General features: G+C 33.4%; 1 protein-coding gene across 4 annotated transcripts in view; it reads right to left on the bottom strand.

Moving 5' to 3' along the window:
- Positions 1–15,089, bottom strand: part of Sclt1 (sodium channel and clathrin linker 1) — a 160,504-nt gene that overhangs the window by 143,091 nt on the left and 2,324 nt on the right. For all 4 annotated transcript variants that reach the window (XR_011708035.1, XR_011708036.1, XM_071614669.1 and 1 more), the window contains exon 2: positions 7,702–7,769. Coding sequence is in view for 2 of the 4 variants with exons in the window: in XM_071614669.1 (XP_071470770.1) it covers positions 7,702–7,769 (68 nt within the window). In the remaining 2 variants the exon portion in view is untranslated. The remainder of the gene's footprint in view (positions 1–7,701; positions 7,770–15,089) is intronic.

Below are 15,089 nucleotides of genomic sequence, written 5' to 3'. Positions count from 1 at the left end.
GACATAGAAAATTTAAACAGATCAATTTCAAGCAATGAAATTGAAGATGCCATCAAAAGCCTACCAATAAAGAAAAGCCCAGGCCCAAATTCTCAGCCGAGTTCTACCAGATCTTCAAAGAAAAACATACACCAATTCTCCTCAAATTATTCCATGATATAGGAAAGAAAGGTACCCTTTCAAATTCATTCTATGAGGCTAGTATCATCCAGATACTAAAACCATACAAAGACACATCAAGGAAAGAAAATTTTAGACCATTATCCCTGATGAACATAGAAGGAAAAATTCTTAATAAAATTCTGGCTAATTCCATACAAAAACATATTTTAAAAGATATTTCACCATGATCAAGTGAGGTTCATCCCAAGGATGCAAGGCTGATTCAACATATGGAAATCAATAATGTAATTTATCATATTAATAGACTTAAAGAAAAAGCACTTGACAAAATACAGTACCCATTCATGTGCAAAACACTAGGAAAACATACCTCAATATTATAAAAGGTATATATGCTAAAAAGGCCAACATCATTATACATGGAGAAAAGTTGAAAGCATTCCCACTAAAAACTGAAACAAGACAGGGATGTTCTTTTTCACCACTTCTATTCTACATACTTCTGGGAACTCTAGCCAGAGCAATTAGACAGAAGAAAGAAATTAAAGGGATACAAATAGGAAAAGAAGAGCTCAAACTATCACTATTTGCTGAGGACATGACTCTATATTTGGAAGGCTCAGAAAACTTCTAGAACTCATAAATTCAGCAAAGTAGATGGATATAAAATCAACACCCATAACTCAATTGTGTTCCTATGCATTGGTGATGAATCAACTGTAAGAGAAATTAGGAAAACTATCCTATTCACAATAGCCTCAAAAAGGGGTGGGAGGAATCAATCTAACAAAAGAGGTGAAAGACCTCTACGATGAAAACTACAGAATTCTTAAGAATAAAACTGAAGAAGACCTTAGAAGATGGAAAGATCTTCCATGTTCTTAAATAGACAGAATTAATAATGTTAAAATGACCATACTACCAAAAGTACTTTACAGATTTAATGCAATTCCTATTAAGATTCTGATGACATTCTTCATAGAAATAGAAAAGGCAGTCATGAAATTCATTTGGAAAAATAAGAGACCCAGAATAGTCAAAGCAAACCTCAGTGAGAAAAGTGAAGCAGGAGGCATCACAATACCAGACCTTAAATTACACTAAAGAGCTGTAGTAACAAAAACAGCATGGTATTGGCATCAAAATAGACATGAAGATCAATGGTACAAAATAGAGGACAGAGAGACAGTTATTTCATACTACACAAAGGCACCATAAGCATACACTGAAGAAAATATAGCCTCTTCAACAAAGAGTTCTGGGAAAACTGGATATCCATATGTAACCACATGAAACAGAGCCCTATCTCTCACTCTGCACACAACTCAACTCAAAATGGATCAAGGACCTAAGCATTAGACCAGAGACCCTGTACCTACTAGAAGAAAAAGTAAGTTCAACTCTCCATCATGTCTGCTTAGGAACTGAAATCCTCAACAAGATTCCTAAAGCACAAGAAGTAAAATCAAGAATCAATAAATGGGATGGTATCAAATTAAAAAGCTTCTTCACAGCAAAGAAAACAATTAAGATGTGAAGAGAGAGCTTATAGAATGGGAGAAAATCTTTACCACCCACACCTCAGATAGAGCATTAATCTCCAGGATATATAAAGAACTCAAAAAACTTAACACCCAAAATAAAAATAATCCAATCAATAAATGGGTTAAGGAATTGAACAGACATGTCACAGAATAAATATGGTCATTTAACAAATATATGAAAAAATGTTCAACATCTTTAGCAAGAGAAATGCAAATTAAAACTACACTGAGAATTCATCTCACTCTAGTCAGAATGGCAATTATTAAGAATGCAATAACAATAAATGTCGGTGAAGATGTGAAGAAAAAAGTACACTTTATACATTGCTGGAGGGACTGCAAATTGGTGCAACCACTATGGGAAGCAGAATGGAGATTCCTCAAAAAAAAAAAAAAAATTGGAAAAGGAACCACCATTTGACCCAGTTATCCCACTCCTTGGTATATACCCAAATGACTTAAAATCAGCATACTCCAGTGATGCAGCCACATCAATGTTTATAGCAGCTCAATTTAAAATAACTAAGCTATAGAACCAATCTCAACAGATGAATGGATAAAGAAATTGTGGTATACACATACAATGGAATATTACTCAGCCATAAAGAGGAATGAAATTATGGCATTTGCCAGTAATGGATAGAACTGGAGACTATCATGCTAAGTGAAATAAGCCAATTCCAAAAACCAAAGGCCAAATGTTCTCTCTGATATGAGGAGTGAGGAGGTGTGCCAGATTGGACAGGGCAGAGTTGGGGGGACAGGAGGGAGGATGGAAATGGGAAAGACTGTAGACATAACTAGTTATATCATGAATCAGACATAACTTTCCTATGTTCATATATGAATACACCAGATTAGTGATAGCTAAATGAATAATGAGTAAATTCCTCTCAGATTATTCAGAAAGTAGTTGTTATTCTAAAAAATGTAGTAGTCTACTAATGCTTAACACATTAAGTCCAAACCCCTTGACTCAACCATTCACGACTCTCTACAACATACTGTTTTTAATGTTACTTTCCTTTACTTCTCTCGTGTATGCAAACACCACGTAAACTGAAGTCTATTTTATTCACTAAATACAGCTCTCACTTTCTTGCCTCCTTTGGCCTCTCAGTGGGTGCATCTAAAATGCTTCCATCACCCCCTCTTTTGGCCTCCAGTCAAGTTCTTTTGCAATGTTACCTACTCTTTATTGCCTAACAAATATGCTATATCCTTCAAACTGTTTCTTCAACTATATTTCTTTTGTGGCATATTTGGTTTTAATGCTTTTAAGATATAATAACATACCCTTTTACCTAGTTATTTAATATTTGTAACCCCACATCTTATTCTTACGCTCCTTTGATACGGTCATTTTATTTTATTCATATCACTAAAGAACTTGGCATGGTTCCTTGCATAAATGTAGTACTCAATAAGTATTAATAAATTGAATTCTGTGAAAACAATGTTTAAAAATATTTTGTAGTAACAGTTGCTGAGAAATAAAAATGAATGACCCGATAATCCAAAGCAATTATAAAAGTTATAAGATTCCTAGAATAAACATGATACATTTACTTATATTTTTTAAAAATCTTTGGAAGAATAAAAAATGTAGATTTAGCAATCCCTTCCCATTTGATAGTGAAATTTTTAGAAAAAAAGATTCCATTACTTAATAATACAAGATGTAGTTGAAAAAAATCATGCTGGGCAGAATAAGACTAAAACTGACTATATAAACATTTGTAAATGACCTTTCTACACTCTCTAAAAAGAATTGAACAAACTATGCTAAATAAACAAAATATTTATAGAACTTTTTATACACTGAATCTTTAAAAAAACTGATCCTCATTAATTTCTATTAATCTTTGATTTCATGATGACTTTGTAACATGATGGTGATCGTGAAACACAGAAAAAAAAAAGTCAATAGATTGCAGTTAGGTAAGCACATTCTCTGGATATTTTTCTTCCTCTAACAAAATTATGCACTCATCAAACATTCTAATTACAATTCTGAGTTTTTAATTTTGCCTTTGATTCTAATCAGTATTGTCTATCAAATAAGTAAATGGCATACTCCCCATCCATTTATTCCCCAAATAAAGTACAGCCTAACTAGCATTTTGTGATGATGTTCTTGTACATTTTAGAGGATTTCAGCAAATCCTTTAAGCTTTTTATTCAGATCATAGGGAGAGTGATCTTCATCTTTTATCAGTACAGCATAAGATAAACAGCATAAGAAATTGCTAAACTCAGGTGGATCTTTGTTTAAAAAATGTGTTAAATAATATCTTACTGTCACAGGATGATGAAAAATCAGTGCTTCCAGGGTTTACATGGATGATTCATCAGATTGGGAGTTTAAGCATACAAGACTAGCTAAACCTAATTTCATTAATTTAAAAGCCAAATTAAATTTAAAAATTCACTTTCTCATGTGTATTAGCCTAATTTCAAATGCTCAAAGTTTCATGAGACTAGTAGCTACCAAAATGGACAGTGCACAATTGTATATTTCTATCAGAGAAAGTTCTATCAGACAACAATGTCCTGAAAGCTCGGTATGTGACTCAAGTCAAAGAGTACAGATAGAGTGCTGTATTTAACCTGCCGAGTCTTATATCTGTTAACCCACAACGCCTCAGTGTCTGCTTCCATGCGATTTTCATATATCCACTATTTGATCTGAGTTGGGAACGACTCCTGCATACTGCATAAAACATGCCAAATCCTTTCCTTTCTCAGGGCCTCTTCTTGGTACAGTCTTTGGTTAGTTCTTTATTTTCTGTTCTATCTTGAGTTAGAAAGGCCTTCTCTGACCTTCCAAAAACCGGTCTCTATTACCTGATGACCTACAAAGACTGTATCACAGTTCCCTATTTATTTTCTTTGTAGAATTTTGTGATTTTAATTATTTAATTAATTCATATCTCTTCCATGGGAGGAGGATCCTTCGTCTATCTTTTTCATAGCTCTGGCTCCAGAGTTTACCTAGCACAGTGTTTGTTGAATAAGCCAATGTCCTTCCCCACCAGACCACACTCACACAGCTCTGGCACTGTGCTTTTAGGTTATTCCTTACATCCTTTTAATTGCAGCTTAATATGTCTTTTTTTTTCCTAGCAGACTATTCTTTTTAAATTTAAATTTTGTTTACAAGTGATAATGAGGAAAAAAGAGAATTCCCAAGATAGAGGAGGAAAATATTTTTAGGTTAGCTTTCAGAAAAAGTAACTTATTTTTAATATTTCACCCTGTCTCCTCAGCATATCCAAAGAGAGCCAAAATATTAGCCTCACCTCTCAGTACACACATACTGCCATGGCATAGGTTACAAAGAGGATTCAATTAGCCTGGGTGCAAGAAAAGGCAAGTATGCAGTAGAAACAAACAAACAAACCAAAAAACCCAGGAAGAAAGAATTAGGAAAAGACAGAAATTAATTTCCCACTCACTTCCTTAAATGAAATATTTTCTAATCTTTGCATATTTTTCATCTAGTGCCCATTATGACACTCTCAGAGTGCAATGCCACTGGAAATATTTTCTACTTATATAGAGAAATACAAAATAATTAAAAAGAAACTAAATTTCATAAGAATCCTGAAGGGATCATTTAATAAACAGTTGCTATTTAAAACATCTTTTAAAAGTTACAAATAATTATAAATGCAGAAATAAGATTCTTTAAAAAGCTGATTATATTATGAATATATAATGAGCCAGATACTTAATATATTAAATATATAAGTTTTTCAACCTATTGAAAGACTCCAAAATTCAGAGATGTTCAGAGAATTTAAGTATAGCTAGTTCTAAAGATAACATGTATTCTTCTAAGAACAATACTCTTCAAATGGTCATTTTAAAAAGCAATTCACAAAACTTACTTTGCTCCAATATAAGCTCACATGAACATTTTATACTAATACCACTAAAGGATTTTTCACCATTACACATCTAATTTTCACACATAAAAAAATATTTTTGAAGTTCAAACTAAAAATACAAGAAATATCAAATTCCTGCAACTTTATTTTTCCAATATTGGAAAACCATAAAATATGTTCATCTAACACAAGTCCTGGTAATTCTAGGGTACCTCATGTACCATCTTGAAAAATAAAATGACAAAATATGCACTTGTGTTTCCTAAGCTGATCATAACATTTCACATCTCCCTGACTTTCACTATATGTGACAATTCAAATCATGTTGAAAGATCATCAGGTAGGGATGGAGGGGAAAGATCAAGAAATATTGATCAAGCACCTCCTGATAAGAACTATTCTAGACATCTGGGACACATAGCTGTACAAAGGAGGCAAAAAATTCATGAAGGATTTCTACTGCTTGCAGTAGCAACCAGATGACAGTGATAAGAGATCTGAGCCCGCGCTTCTGGGTCCCCTGTGCTCCTTGATAATAATTTCCTGTGTACTTTTCCCCTTACTATAAAATGAACAGAAAACAAACAAACAAAATTCTCCTGAGGATTTTTTTCCAGAAATTCAATTAATGTTTCTGGAGTAAAGAACCTCAAAAGGAACACTCACTGCATAGGCCGAGACTATGGGCATTATGGAGAAAGCAGACTAATCTCCCTCTCTGCTTTTGTATCACCTCCCTTCTCACGATCACAAACTATGTAGTAAAAAGCAAGACCCATGGGGATGGGAGTTTTGAAACAGCAACATGTGCTAAAGATATGGGGGACTGTAGAGGAATCTTAGGAAGGAACAAAATGCTACCACTAAAAATAAGAGACAGGAATCAGGATTTGACTGATGTATGTATAAGAGAACCTGCACCTTCAGAGAATTAAAAGAGGTATAATCGCTCTGAAAGGGTATACTTTTGGGTGAGTGCAGATTTGTCCCTCTTGGTCTGCTACCCTCAGGCTTCAACTAATTATAATCACAATGCATAATGCAGGTACATCTGAAGAGCTATCTGGATCACTGCTACGCTATCTGGTAAAACCATCTTTAATAATCAAGTCAGTCATAGCTTCAAGCAGATGCATTGCAATAACTTGCCCAGAGATCTTTTCAGGTCTATGCTACAAAATATTCAGCAGAGACACAACAAAACAGAACAAACAAAAACCCTAAGAAACTAATGAAATTAAAGGTTGTTGGATTATGAAAGATTTTCTATCATTTAAATGATTACAGTTCTTTGTTAAGAATCCATAAAAAAGTAATATATATAAAAAATAACATGATAATCACAGTGAATAGAGGATGGATAGCTTTAGGATTCTATGGACTCTTGAGTTCAATTTTTGGAAATAAAAACACAGAGCAGCAACCGAACATTGAGGATACATTAAAAAAATTATAACTATATTCAAGCCAACAATAAACTGGCCCTTTCTAATACCTCAAAAACGATTTCTTCATTTTTTATACATTAAAAACATTTCTGTTCCAATTATAAGATACACTTAGGCAAAACAAAACATTCATTGTTTCAGAAGAGAACCATTGCTAACCTAGGAGCCACCACTGTTCTTTTAATACTCTATACATGGAGTTCAATAAGAAATCTTAATGGTTAAAAAATTTCTTTACACCCAACATTTTTATTAAAACATGATATTCAAGGAAATAACTATTTAAAAAATTCTATATATTACTATTTGAGTTAATTTATACTTCTATCACAATTTATGAGAATTGAGAGTTATAGCACACAACTAGATACATTTTTAGAAACAAATTTAGGATGTTTGAAAACCTGAATGAATTTTATTTTTGGAACTCACAAGACATTTTAACACCACGCATTCCTCCAACATTGAGGGAGAATAAGCAATTCTTGTGGACAAAAAGTGTAATTTCATCAAGCAAAAACAAACTTTCCTCTTACAAAAATCGAAGTTGTAAGCAAAATTTGAAAGTGTTGTAGACAACTTCACATGAGAATAATTTTAAGTAGAACTTATACTATATGTATATTGATTTATGTAGATATATTTACAACTAAATATGAATCTGGCTCATTAGACCTTAATTAATTTACATACCTGTATAGATGAATGTTTGGAAAATTTTTCCATTTGATGTGTCCCAAAATCTTCACTTAGTCTTTGATCTGAAACAAAGGGAAAAACCAATTTAAGCTCATTGGGTAATGTTCAGCTTTTTAAAACTAGACAAATAGTAGTAGTTATTTGATATAACCTATGAAAAATGGCTAGAGTCCACTTCCACTGCTCCTCAACATAAGATGAACAATTAATTTCAACATACTATTTAAGAACTTAAAATGAGTCCCTTTTGTATACCTATACAACCTAACCACTGTAAATGGGGAAACAAAAGCTTTGGATTTGGGATTTTCAGATTAGAAATGCTCAATCTGTAATAGGGGGGAAAAAAAAGCCTGAAGCTACAAATCCATTCCAAAAAAGCTAAAAAAAAAAAAAAAAAAAAAAAGAACAGCACATTAAACCTAAAGAAAGTTAAATGAGGGAACTAATAAAGATAAACCCAGAGGACAAATACAAAATAAACTTACAAAAAGAAGATCAAAACTACTAATCTCGGCCAGGCATGGTAGTGCACACCTACAATCCCAGAGTCTCAGGAAGCTGACGCAGGAGGATCACAAGTTCAAAGCCAGCTTCAAAAACTTATGAGGACCTACGCAACTTATAAAGACCTTGTTTCAAAATAAAAAGGGCTGGGGATGTGCAGTGGTTAAGCACCCCTGGGTTCAATCCCAGTATTAAAAAAAAAAAAAAAAAAAGCAAGAATGTCAAAGAAGAATTGATGAAATTCAAGATAATTTTATGACAAAGTATTTCATAATATGATAATGAAAACTTACAAAAGCACAGAATAAATATCATAGTAAGGTAAAAAATGTTGAAAACTTTCTCTTGGAAATCAGGCTGACACAAGGATAAATTTTCATGATATTTACTCAACACTCTAGTGGAAGTGTAAGTTAATGCAATGAGGCAATAACTAAAAGAAACAAAAAGTATAAAGGCCATAAATAAAGAAAACCCTGTTATTTTTATAATTAAAAGTGTGTATGCAGTTAATGCAAAAGAATACAAAGGGAAAAAATCTTAAAATTAATAATCGAGTTTAATAAGGTTGTTAGACAAGAAATAAAAAAAATAATTATACAAAAAAATGACAGGTTATATAATACTAGAAAACAATAAAAGATGTCATTTGCAGTATCATCAAATAACATCAATGCCTAGGAATAAATATAACCAAAGAAGTGTAAGACCCTTACACACACGTGCACACACACGTGCACACACACACACGAAAAAAACAAAACCCTGAAACACCCAGGAGAGAGAAATTACAGACCTAAATAAATGACTTAGGAGATATTCATGGTTTACCGTAAAACTGTCAATTCTCCCAACACTGATCGATAGATTCAGTGCAATTCCGATCATACTCAAAAAAATTATAGAAATTGAAAATCTGATTCTAAAATATAGATGGAAATGCAAAGAAAATAGCCAAGACTAATGAATATGAACAAATTATGTATATGTACAATGATATGAATAAATCTGAAATCTCAGGTTGGAGAAAACAAGTCACACATAAAAGAACACACAGTTTATGATCTTGTATTTTAAACTTCAATCCAGGTAAAACTAAATTATAGTGTAAAATTAAAGACCCTGGTTACCTTTGACGATATTTGAAGAGAAGGAGTGGTTGTTCTGAGGTTCTAGCAATGTTCTATTTCTTGACCTTAGTTGTGGTTTCATAAGTATTGTACTTTGTAATACTTCACTAGGCTTTATATTCATATTTTCTGTTGTGTTATGTTACAGATAACCAAATACATACATATTAACCAGTTGCTTCTGTAACTGGTGTAGTCATTTATTGATGATGTCTTTTGTGATAACCAAGTTTTTATTTCTAATGTAGTCTATTCATATATTTTGTCCTTTCACTTAAAAAAAACCTCTATTGAGGAAATCTTCCCCATCCTGAAGACATAAAGATACCCTCTTATGCTTTTTTTCTGAAAGTTTAAAGAAAATTTATTCCTTCAATCAATCTGGAGATGATTTTTTTACATACTGTAGGAAAGATACTTTTATTTTTCTTTCCTGTTTGGATGGCCAATTACCCTAGTATCATTCACTTAGCAATTTGAACTCTTCCCACTGGTTTGTATATTGCTTTATCTTAAGTATTTGTGAACATGTGAATCCATTTCTGAATTTTTATTTCACTGACCTATGATCTATCAATTTGCAAGGATTATATTGAGTGAATAATTGGATGCTTATAGTAAGTTTTAACACCTAGTAAAACGAAATTTCCCACCTGGCTTCTCTTTAAACTCTTGATCACTTGTTCACAAAGCTTTTAGAACTAGATTGTCAAAATGGATTGCATTGAATCTATCCATTAATTTGTGGGAGAACTGACATATTTACCATACTGAGTTCTCTAAGACATAATTTGATATTTCTTCGTGAATCTAAATATTCTTTTGTAAACTATATAATTTTATAATGGCAAGCTATCTTTTCATTGCTTGAATCAGCCCAATAATTAAATGAATGTATGTATATGTACATAAACACACACACACACACACACAAATTCACTGCTGGATTTGTTAAAACTTTATTTTGGATTTTAGTTCCAATACACATAAGTAACATGAGTTTATAATTTTCCTTTCTTGCAAGTCTGTTTTTTAGGGAATAGTTAAAAACATGGACAACAAAACCAGACTACCTGGGTTCAATTCCCAGGTCAGCCACATACTGGTTATTAGTTAACCTTGAGTTTGAGGTGGTACTTATCCAGTTGAGATCTGTGGGTATGGGACAACAGGCTCTGAGCATAACAGTAAGGCAAAGTAAGCAGCTGATCCCTGGATAAGGTGTTACTGGGCATATACTATAGAGAAGTAGGGGAATAATCATACTAATAACTTACAAAAGAGTAGATGGACTAATGCACAGCAGTTATAGACTGTGCAAGAAAGTAATAAAAATGAATTGGGGAAAGCATTAGGAGAATGGAAGACAATAAAGAGTTCATAGAATAGAAATCTCGATGAGGTCAAAGAACAGTTGTAGCTGGAGTAAGATACTAGAGTTGAAAACATCAAAAGTGGGGCAACTTAAGAGTACTTTTGCTTATGCCCATAACGATACAAACAAAACCCAAATAAGTTGAGTGTGTAGGCCATCAGACACCAGATAATGGTGACTAGAGATATGACACAAATGAGATAAGCTCTAGGACTGCCTCCATTGAATGACTGGAGAGACTTTTCAGCTCATGGTACAGGGAGAGGACAGGAGGCAAACACCATCAGGCTGCAACAAAAAGATGGAGCAGAGATTTGGTGGAGCCCAACTGAACTAGAACTGGCAGGAAACAATATAGGTTATCCAAAGTGCTTGGTACAGAAGTGTTTCAGATTTGGGAGTTCTTTGGATTTTGGAATATTTGCATAGACTTTAATAGTTAAGCATCCTAATCAAAAATCGGAAAAGCTCCAGAATCCATAAGTTTTTCATGTCGATGCTCAAAAGTTTTGGATTTCCAAGCATTGCAAACTTCACATCTTTGAAATAGCAATGCTCAATCTATATAAGAGAGAAGGTTGCACAGAGGAAGAACTCTGGGAGTTTAAGACCTAAAGAGATTACTCTTTAAGTACACAACAAAGTAATGAATAGCTTTCTATTTAAGAAGTTGAATTTGTAGTTTAAGATCCTTCCACAAAGAAAACTCCAGGTCCACTTGGCTTCACTGGTGAATTCTACCGAACAATTAAAGGACAAAATATACCAATCCTACACAAACACTCACAAAAAATTCAAGAGGACAAAATGTTTCCTACGTAATTCTAAGAGGTCAGCATTACCTGATATCAAAAATAAGACAGACATTAGAAGAAAGCAAGTAAAAAAGAAAGGGGATGGTTGGTTTCATGAACATAGATATTAAAATTTTAAGCAAACTTGGATAAAATCAAATTCAACAATGTAGAAAAAGGTTTATATTACACAGTAGAGTTTATCTCAGAAAGGCTGGTGGATTTAACATCTGAAAATTAATCAGCATAATCAGCATAACTTTCCCTATTGAAGTAAAAATTGAAAAAATATGATCATATCAGTGGATTCAGAAAAAGCATTTGAAAAAATACCTAGTATCTATTCCAATAAAATCTCTTGGCAAACTAGAAATGGAAATGAACATTCTCAACATCCTGATAAAGATACCTATAAAAAAAATAGGGGGACAGGCTTGTAGCCCAGTAGTAGAGCACTTGCATAGCTTGTATGAGCACTGGGTTTGATCCTCAGCATCACATAAAAAAAAATAAATAAATAGATGGTACTGTGCCCATCTACACCTATAAAAAAATCTTAAAAAGTCTTACACATATAAAAGATGTTTTCTCCCCAAGAACAGGAACAAGATAGGATGTCAATTCCCATCTTATCACTTCTGCTCAATTCTCTAGGAAATTCTAGTGAGAGCACTAAAGCAAGAAAAGGAAATGAAAGGCATCCAGATTAGAAAGAAGAGGCAAAATTGCATTTCATTCAGATAATAAGATTGTCTAAGTTAAAAAGCCTACCTAAAATTTACTGTAATTAATGAGTTTAACAAGGTGGCATGCAAAAAAAATTTTCTATATATTAGCAATGAAAGAAGTAAAAAAAAAAAAGAAGTGTGTCACATTAGATTGGGTAGAGAGAAGTGATGGGAGGGGAGGGGAGGAGAGGGGTGGGAGGAAAGGAAGGGCAGCAGAATAAAATAGACTTTATTATTGCTGTATGTATATACGTGACTGCATGACCAATGTGATTCTGCAACTTGTACACTCAGAAAAATGAGAAATTATACCCCATCTGATTCACATGTATGATATGTCAAGATGATTGCACTGTCATGTGTAACTAATTAAAACAAATTAAAAAAAAAAAAAGAAAAAAGTCAAACTGAAAGTAAAAGAATACCATTGATAACAGCATCAAAAACTTCAGTACATAGGGATAAATTTGACAAAAGATGACAAAACCTATATATTAAAACTATAAAATATTGCAGAGAAGTATGCATTTTCGCTGGTCAGAGGACTCAATATCATTAAGTCATGAATTTACATAAATTGAACAATGAATTCAATACAATGCCTCTCAAAATTCCAGCACCTTTACTGAAAAAGAACAAACTTTTTTAAAAATTAAATTATTTATTTATTCTAATTTGTTATATATGATGGCAGAATGCAATTCATTTCATATTACACATATAGAGCACAATTTTTCAAGTAACTGGTTGTACACAAAGTATTCCGTACACAAAGACACCATTCGTGTCTTCATACATGTACTTAGGGTAATCATGTCTAACTCATTCCACCATCTTTCCTACTCCCATGCTCCCTTCCTTTTCTTCCTCCCCTTTGTCCTATCTGAAGTTCCTTCCTCCCCACCCCCTCCCTCACCATTATGAGTCAGCATCCTCATATCAAAGAAAACATTGAGCCTTTGCTTTTTGGGGATTGGCTTACTTCACTTAGCATTATATTCTCTAACTCCACCCATTTACCTGCCATGATTTTACTCTCTTTTAATGCTGAGTAATATTCCACTGTATATGTATACCAAAGTTTCCCTATCCATTCATCTACTGAAAAGCATCTGGGTTGGTTCTACAATTTAGCTATTGTGAATTGTGCTGCTATAAACATTGATGTGGCTGTGTCTCTTCAGTATGCTGTTTTTAAGTCCTTTGGGTATAGCTGGGTCAAATGGTGGTTCCATTCCCAGTTTTCCAAGGATCTCCACACTGCTTTCCAGATTGGCTGCACCAATTTGCAGTCCCACCAGCAACATATGAGTGTGCCTTTTCCCCCACATCCTTGCCAACACTTATCATTGTTCGTGTTCTTAATAGTTGCCATTCTGACTGGAGTGAGAATGAAATCTTAGAGTAGTTTTGATTTGCATTTCTCTAATTGCTAAAGATGTTGAACATTTTTGCATATATTTGTTGATTGATTGTATATCCTCTTCTGAGAAGTGTCTGTTCAGTTCCTTGGCCCATTTATTGATTGGGTTATTTGGTTTTTTTGGTGTCAAGGTTTTTGAGTGCTTTATATATCCTAGAGATTAGTGCTCTACCTGATGTGTTGTGGTACAGATTTGCTCCCATTCTGTAGGCTCTCTCACTGATTGAAGAAGCTTTTTAGTTTAAATCCATCCCATTTATTGATTCTTGGTTTTAATTCTTGCGCCAAACGAGTCTTATTAAGGAAGTTGGGACCTAATCTGACATGATGGAGATTTGGGCATACTTTTTCTTCCATTAGGTGCAAGGTCTCTGGTTTAATTCTAGGTCCTTGATCCACTCTGAGTTGAGTTTTGTGCATGGTAAGAGATAGAGGTTTAATTTCATTTTGTTGCAGATGGATTTCCAGTTTTCCCAGCACTATTTGTTAAAGAGGCTATCTTTTCTCTAATATATGTTTTTGGCATATTTGTCTAATATGAGATAACTGTAATTATGTGGGTTTGTCTCTGTGTCCTCTAATCTGTACCACTGGTCTACACAGGTCTATTTTGGTGCCAATACCATGATGTTTTTGTTACTATTGCTTGGTAGTATAGTTTAAGGTCTGGAATAGTGATGCCGCCTGCTTCATTCTTCTTGCTAAGAACTGCTTTGGCTATTTTGGGTCTCTTATTTTTACAGATGAATTTCATAACTGCTTTTTCCATTTCTATGAGGAATGTCATTGGGATTTTGAATGGGATTGCATTGAATCTGTATAGTGCTTTTGGTAGTATGGTCATTTTTTTTTTTGGATGATATTAATTCTGCCTATCCAAGAACAAGGTAGATGAACAAGAACAAACTTAAACTTTGATTTCAAGAGTTATCGTAAAGCTGCAATAATCAAGATAGTGGGGTACTAGTATCCAGGTATACAAATAGATCAGTGGAACAGAGTTCAGAAATAAATCAACACACATTAGACAACTGATTTTTAGCAAAGGTACAAAAGTAATCTGGTAGAGAAATAATTGTCTTTTTGATTGAGCAATCACATGCACAAAAAAAAGTGAACCTGGACTCTTACCTTATACCTTGGACAAAATTTTACTATTTAACAGTGGATTTAAACATAAAACCTAAAACTACAAAACTTCTTAAAGAAAATCTTGCAGCCCTGGACTAGGCAATGATTTCTTAGATATGACACCAAAAGCACAACTCATAAAAGAAACAAATTAAAAATTTCTGCTCTAATAAAGGCACAGTTAAGAGAATGAAAAGAAAAAAATGAGTACATCACTGACCATACCTACAGGAATGAAAACATTGTTCCTCAAACTGATTTTTAAAAAGTCCCTCTTTGAACAGGTCCCTTAAG

Source organism: Marmota flaviventris, chromosome 7 (assembly GCF_047511675.1).
Source record: "Marmota flaviventris isolate mMarFla1 chromosome 7, mMarFla1.hap1, whole genome shotgun sequence".
Lineage (NCBI taxonomy): Eukaryota > Metazoa > Chordata > Mammalia > Rodentia > Sciuridae > Marmota > Marmota flaviventris.
Note: the sequence above shows the minus strand (reverse complement) of the source record. Positions and strands in the feature narration are given on the sequence as shown.